Here is a 7,833-nt window from a genome sequence, read left to right as displayed (position 1 = left end):
AGAAAACAGGTTCTGTTGACATTGGGGCAAGAGTTCGACTGTTTGCCCCCGGCTCTCTCCAATTAGGGAATAATGCGTTCTGTTCTAAATTAGGCCACTCTTTAACACCCGTGGGAGGCCTAATTGTCAGTTCACAGGCTAAGCGCATGACAATATGGGAAGCAACAGCACGGTGATCTTTAGTTTCTGTCATTCTGTACAAACAGAACCACAACAGCTTTTGAACAATGTAATTCACTCCACTTTATTCTGGATGCATATTACAGATAAAACTCGAAAACATTCCAGTGGACACTGAAAGCTAAGGCCATTCTGTGAGTTATTTTTTAAAACTTGGTGTTCCCCACATAATGATCTTTTAAAAGTGAGTTACCAAATCCAAGACTCTGAAATAAAAGCTTAAGGTAGGTACAAGACACCTTGAGAGCCACATCTATCTCAAGTTCATTGAGTGGCCAAGTCAGTTTCATCCTCTACAGTGTAAGAGCCCTAAGCAGCCACTAGCTCACCGCCCAGCGCCCTTCAAGTTGCAACATAGTGTTTTGTTTCCAGTGACCAGTGTTTTGACACCATTTTTCCTCCTAGTGAGTGACAAGGAGAGACTTTATCTAAGAACACGCTATACAATTCTTGGAACAGGAAAAAGAAAGGGACCCGTAACTAAGGCACTGAAAGCACATTATTTTATATAAAGAAATGTAAACAATTTAACACCAACGGGATCCCTCCAGTAGTCTCTATCGTGACTGTGCCAGAGCATCTCTGCCGGCCAGAGCCTGAGAGCTGGTGAAATGGGAATCTGTTTGTCCGCAGACCTCGGGCTTGGCTACAACACATGGTCTGCACATGGACTGACAACCGTAGAATGCGTGAGTGGGAGAAGCTAACTGTCTCCTGTGCAAAGAGGCAGGGTTTACTGAATCCTAAGTGAGCTCATTTCGTTTGTTTCAGCCTTCCCTCGTGTTGTCCGATTCCTCGGGCTCGTTTCAAAGACACCTAGAGTGACAACTTGTCACCTAGCTGGTTCCCCTCTTTATTGGTTTATATTTTAAAGTGAAACGGTTTACATAATAAATAACCCACAACTAACCTACTTAAAATCTCTCAGAATGGGGTCAACTAGCCAACTAGTGCTGTGAGCATTTCAGTCCCTTAGGCTCATGGACAAGGGAGCAGCTCTGCTATAGCAGGACGGCCAGCATCGAAGAGCTCTAGCTGAAGGGTGGAGGGTGAGGCAGGGACATTCCTAAGGCTGACAACCATCAAGGATGGATTTAAAGCGGTTCTAAGCTCAAAATCATATATGTTTGTGTGTGTGTGTGTAGGTATATGTCATATATATTTATATATATACATATAACATATACATCTATACATATTTAACATATATATGTTAAATAAAAGGTTTTAACATGGCTAAATATGTAAGAACAAATAATTTTAAAACTTTTATTTAAAAAGGGATTTTCTTTTTCCTTTTGAAGAAATTTAAAGCAATTTCTCTAGTTTTAGTGCTATACTTAGAATCTTGAATTTGGGGTAGATAAATAAGATTGAGGTATGATTTCTATGATCTAAAGGAGGGAGTTCTTTCCTTTTAAGGGGGAACAAAAGTGAAGAGTCTGAGGGCACACGATGAGATGGACACCACTGCTGGGAGCTTCCGGGTACTGTGGCCATAGAGAACAGTTTTTACCCGGAGAACAAAAGTAATTTTGATTGCTAGGTATTTCCATGTTTAAATGTGATCCATGGAAGTTGTAGAAAAAAGCTTGAAATTAGAAGTCTTTCCCATTAAGGGAAAGAAAAAAATGTTCTTTTTCCGTGTGTTTTTAACCTAAAACCGTAAAGTCAAACAGCTGTGCTGAGAGCAGGTGAGCAGTCACTAACTCACAGTCACTAACTAGTAAGCTCCTGGCAGTGAGCTTCGGCAGAGCAGTATCAGGCTGGTGTTTTCACTACAGGCACCACTTAACACTCCCACATTTTAATAAACAAACTCCAAAAACCAAACTAGGCGAGACACACTGACGGTGCTCTGTCCATCAGGGCTTTCTCAGAGAAGGAGCAGGACGGTGAATCCCATCTGAGTACACAGGGCAGTGGCCGCTGTTGAAACTGCCCAGCAGAGGGTGGGGAAGGGTGGCATGTTTGCTAGCAGCCAAACAGTTTTATGTGCCTCTGTCCCCATCTCTGCCCCAATCACATGACAAAGACAGGACCAGACAGTCAGTGGGAACAATGGCCAGCCACATGCCTCTTCCCCAGGGCACTGTGGCTGTTTGTCTGCTGGCTTTTCACGACTTCCAGATGACAGGAGTATTTGGCAAACAGTTGGTCAGTATGGGTTCAAATGTTACTATTGAAGAGAATTAGAGAGGGAGTCCTTGTTCTCATGGAAAGGGCTCGTTCTAGGTTAGCATTTTGGTTGATCAAGGCTTGGGGGCTTTGGATATACCATCCTGTCCGTGGGCATTTTTGTTAGAGCTCTAATGGCAAAAGGTGGACACCCTACATGCCCAGAGCACATACCTGCCTTCCAGTATGTGTAAGTTCTAAAGAAGTATTTCATAAGACCGTTTCTGTCTGAAATGCCAGAATGTTCTTCTAATACATCTTCACACGAGTCAGTTGACACTAAAGATAAAGTTACAGCTGCAGGAGATCAGGACTGAATGTACTGAAGAACAAGCAGAGTCACTTTCTGTCCTTTAGAACCCAAATGGAGAGCCTGAGCTCCCTGACAGAGTGCGGCGTGATTCCCAGGTGAGGAAGGGGTCTCCTGCAGGCTCCTCAGCTAAGACACTGTAACGGGAAGGCTGCCTCCCCGTGATGGTCATCAGTTTAGGACAAGACAATTCTGGTTTGGGGTTTGACTGCTGTAAAAGGATGAAAGGATAGACAGACAGTGCCTCGCTGCTGGGGGGGTGGGACAGACGGACGGACAGATGGACGACAGCTGCCTCCCGTGTTCATGTGCTGGCCTGCCTGCCTGCGGGCTGGCCCTTTCTGTTCATGTGCTAGGCTGCCTGCGGGCTGGCCCTTTCAGAAAAGCTTGCATCTTGTCTCAACAGCTTGCTGATTGTTTTTAATATTCTGACCCAAGTTATTCACAGCGATCAAACCCTGCTATATATGCAGCATTGGAATTACATTCAGAGATTTTAAAGAAACCATAGCGATATTTTACCCACAAAATTAAGTGTAAAATATCTGTAACAAAGAATGATTAATAGTAAGAAACATTTGACATAGTCATGCAAAACAAAATGCATCTCGGTTTACAAAGGCTGCAACATTTCCATAATGCTCCTAGGCTTTCACATGGTGAATGCAACCATCTTACTTGTTTTTCTTTGAATTTAAATGTGGGTGCTTGTGGAAAAAACGGTAACATGCAAGTTCAATGAATTCCAGTCCACCAAATATTCTCTCCTGCAGCACGAAAAACACAATGCTGATTATGAAATACCACCAGACAGGGCTGTACCAATACACAAGCAGGCACATTGCAGAGCAGAACAGGGTCCAGTAGAGTATGGACAGCAGCTTGACCACCAGGACTCTGAGCTCAGACTTACAAGGTGGAACTGTGCTCTGCCCAGGAAAGCGGAAGGCTTTTTCTCCTTGGTAGAAGGAGCGCAGTCTCTCTTCCTTTTCTTCCCACCTCTTGTGGCACCAGAGCTGAAGGTCCTCCTTGGATGTGGGAAGGGTGTCGACTGGATACCTATGGACATGGAAGTGGATCTCCCGGGGAAAGTCTCCCCGGAGGAGGTGCTTCTCAGTTTGAGGAATGTTGTAAGGATACGCCACGGTGATGTCATGGACAGCATCGAGGTTCTTACCTAGGATTCAGAAAGATGAAAACATTTGCTTTGGCAACAGTCGGGGGTGGTAGTGCTGATTCACTCTGCCATGCAGAACACAAAGCATCAGGACAGAGTGAACCGCCACGAACAAACAGGGACTAAAAATACCAGTGTTTCTAGGTACTCAGGTCAATGTTTCTCAGTCATTTTTAGCTTTTTTTTTTCCTGTTTGGTAATTACCACAAAGACCTTCAGAAAGAAATGCTCTTCATTCCCAGAAGCGGCAATCTGCATTCTAGAACTACATGGAGATACACACACACACACACACACACACACACACACACACACACACACACACACAGAGCGAGGATAGAAGGGTATAGACTAGCTCTTCAGCCACGGGATTTGCTACACCACACTGTGTATTAACACTCATTTCATCTAAGGCAATAGGAATGTGCTTGTCTTTACCTTAAAATAAAATGACCATGAGCCTTAGAAACAAACTTGAAGAAATGAGCGTAACAACTTTGATCCTGACCTGAAACACCATTCTGCACAGTACTTAATGGACTTGTTTTTGAAGTCACACAGCAGATGATGGTGACAAAGACATAGTAAACATGGTCCCTGGTGTCGTTCAAAATATTCCCAACATAACCAGGGAAACAAGCATGCACAATATCCCACACAAGCCCATGGGGACAGGCAGAGGAGGTGGGGGAAGGAGCAGGTTCTGTAGGTGAGCGGAGAGGACACCATGGGAATGGGGCATTGAAAGCAGGCCGGGGCCCATGGTATAGGCCCTGCTGTACACTGTGTGGCAGAGCAGCATCTTGGGGGCAGTGGAGCAGAGACCAAGGGCAAACAGTGTGGCTGTCACAACAGGGCAGGAAGGAGAGGCAGAGTCACAGGAAGGGACCGTCTAAAGCTGTAACAAGAATGGATGTGACATGGTGGCCAACTGGTGGGGAGGACGGGGAGGCGGGCTTATTTTTTGCTCAGCAATGTGCTAAGGGCCTTTTGAGGTTAGAGAGCCGGTGCACTGTAAGACCTGCAGAGGACATCGGCTACCACTCAGCTGAACTCTACACACACAGGCCCTTGGTGTTTTCCCCCAAAGCACAGCACTGTTGCTGCTGTCTCTGAATGTTGCTACTATCTTCAGTGAACAAACTTAAAAGTGTTTTTATTGTATAAAACAGTGGATTTTGTTGTGACAGTTTCACACAGGCATGTAATATACTTTGACAAAACCCATGACAAACCAGATGAGGACTTAAATTTCTTACAGAAATTGATGACACAGGCAGGAGTCATGTATGGTAACAGCATTCGGAACAGTGGTTCCTACAAGGGCAGGAAGTAACTAGAAGGCATATGAGGAAATCTGGGGAGCAGCAGAAATACTCTAGACCGAGGTGTAACAGCACAGCGTTCACCTCTATTGGAATCAGACGACACCTGAGCCGAGAATATTTGACTCTGCTGAAGTTTTACTGCGATACAGTAATGGCAAAGATGTGAAGCCATTTCCCACAGCACCCTGATGGGGAAGTTCTGTGTATATGTCAATAAAACACTGTTGGCCAATAGAGAAGCAAGATAGGTGGGACTAGGAGTCGAGCAGAACTCTGGGAAGGAGAAACACAGATAGTCATCATGTAGCCCGCCAGAGAAGTAAGATGTCCGGACCTCTTTCTCCAGTAAGAGAAATACTTAAGTCAAAGATAGCCAGTAAGAAACAAGCAAACAGCCAACAGCTTCATAATTAATACAGTGTCCTGTGTGTTCATTTGGGAACTGCAACGTGGCAGAGCCCAGGCGACTGGTGGGGAAAAACCAAAGTGGCTGGCAAGGAAAAGGCTTCTCTCTACAGCACCCCTTCAGATGAACCCGTCAGTCTTGACTACACTGCGGTTTACTTTAGGGCAACAACCAGGCTAAAACCTTTTCCTTGACTGGATAGTTAATGTGGTACACAGGCTCGCGCCCTCTCCACACAGACCAGGCTCTGTTCCCTCTCTTCCCACAGCCAGTGTGCTTGCTGCCTGCTGGACCTCAACTCTCCCCTGAGTCCCCACTTTCTCACAGTGAAGAAGGGGTGGTCACCACGTCAACTAGCCTGTCAAAGTTACGTTCACATCTCACTTAAACACCTTCCCCCCAAACCCTTCTTGGACTGACTGGCATCTCAGTACTCAGTACTCCTGGCCAGACTGCAGCTCTGTGTAGCTCCCTGCATCTACTCCTCATTCTGCACTGGTTGCACATTTAACCTCTGGCTCTGCCCGTTCTTAATGCCCTAACCTTTCTCCTATAAGTGGCTCATTTGTGTGTAGGATGTATACAAGTGAGGATGCAGATGTATACAGAGGCCAGAGTAGGATGCTGGCATCTTCCTCTATCACTTGGCAGACTCTTGACAGACTCTTGCCACATTGGCTAGACTGGCTGGCTACTGCCCCTGCTTCCCAGCTATGGGGTTACAGACACACTGGAGCATGCCCAGTCTTCATGTAGGTGCTAGGGATTTAAACTCAGGCCCTTAGACTTACACAGGAAGGGGTCTTTACTCATTGAGCTAACTCCTCAGCTCCTGTAAGTAGTTCTTAATATGAAATAGTCATGAACTGTCAGAAATGATCAGAACTGTAAGAAAAGTAACTTCCTTGCTCCAGTGAGAAACTACTTTCCCACACAAGGTGTATGTGTCCCTTCATGTTTATGGGGTGATGATGCTCAGTAAATAAGCTGTACATCTTGAACAGTGACAGTACCTCAGACAGAGACCCCCTTGCCTCCCTTCCATGCAGAGCATGGGAGAGCTGGAGGGCTGCAGAAGTGACAGCTTGGGTAAAAATTCTGGCTAAGCTTCCTGAGCAAGTTACAAAGTCTCTCGGAGGCTTACTTGGCTCTTGTATCTACAAAGTATATCACTGAGAGTTAAAATAAAATATCCAGGAAAACACTCTTGATCATGGCTCATTAAGTGTTTGTGAATGCCAGCTATCACTCTCACGGGCCATCAGGTCAATAGGTAAAGCAACACTCTCTCTAGGAACAGTTGCCACCATCATGTGTCTGTGGGAAAACTGCATTCACATCCCCTCTCTGCCACTACCCATACACAGCATTGTTTACCTAGACCCCAAGGATGCCATTGCTACTCAAGATATATGTTCCAGCTGCGGTTCTACAAAGCCTCCTCCTGGATTCCTTCTGTTTCAAATATGTAATTTCTCTTGCTGAAATACCTGGTCTCAGTTTCCTTCAATGTCCATCTCTAATGAAGAGCCTTCATTAAGCACCAAGGCCCAAGGGGGGGGGGTGCCCGCTGTGAGACCCAAATGTCAAACTGTCACTGTAAGCCCAACAAGAACCACACGTTCATCTCTTTAGTGCCCAGGTTTTAAAGATGTCCTAGAAATCTGCATGTGATTGTTATGTGTGTGATTTATCTTCTCATCTGAAAGTATGGGAGCTAATTATGCCTTCTTTGTTAGAAAGTTATAATAATTTAGTGGTGAATGGTCCCAGTAAGTTCATAAATGTTAGCATCTACTACAATACTTCTATTTGGTTTAGTGAGACTGAGTTACCTTGTGATATATTGGTTTTCTAACCTGGGTTCCATGAATTGTTGGTGCTAAAAGGGCAATAATCCAAACGTCTCATAAATTGCTTGAGATTTAGAACTTTGGAAGGCTATTATTATAATTCAGCATAATACGAATACTCCTCTCTATATGGCAAGTACAGAACAGCATTATAGTGTTTAGAATAAGAAGATAAACTAAAGGGAAGGGAGCTGGCAAGAAGACACTTCTTCCTTGACATTTATATCCCGAGCTTCCCAGGCCGCTTAAGGGCTGCCTTCAGTCCAGAGTTGGACATGGGCAAACACATCAGCAAGAAAGAGCAGCCTTTGCTTACAACAGGGGAGCCATCATACGGAAGAAAGTCAGCAGTCCTGAGACTTTAACCTTCATATGAAGTAAAGGTCTCCAGGCAGCACAAA

The 7,833-nt window shown here is 45.0% G+C and overlaps 1 protein-coding gene across 3 annotated transcripts in view; it reads right to left on the bottom strand.

The window, feature by feature from the left end:
- Positions 1-218: 218 nt before the first annotated feature.
- Lclat1 (lysocardiolipin acyltransferase 1) overlaps positions 219-7,833 on the bottom strand; it is a 101,023-nt gene continuing 93,408 nt past the window's right edge. For all 3 annotated transcript variants that reach the window (XM_005073574.4, XM_040730754.1, XM_040730756.1), the window contains one exon: positions 219-3,845. In XM_005073574.4, the coding sequence (XP_005073631.1) occupies positions 3,343-3,845 (503 nt within the window). In that variant the 3' untranslated portion in view covers positions 219-3,342. The remainder of the gene's footprint in view (positions 3,846-7,833) is intronic.

This window comes from Mesocricetus auratus, unplaced genomic scaffold, assembly GCF_017639785.1.
Source record: "Mesocricetus auratus isolate SY011 unplaced genomic scaffold, BCM_Maur_2.0 Super-Scaffold_100024, whole genome shotgun sequence".
Taxonomy (NCBI): Eukaryota; Metazoa; Chordata; class Mammalia; order Rodentia; family Cricetidae; genus Mesocricetus; species Mesocricetus auratus.
The sequence above is the reverse complement of the archived record's forward strand: the minus strand, read 5'-3'. Positions and strand labels throughout refer to the sequence as shown.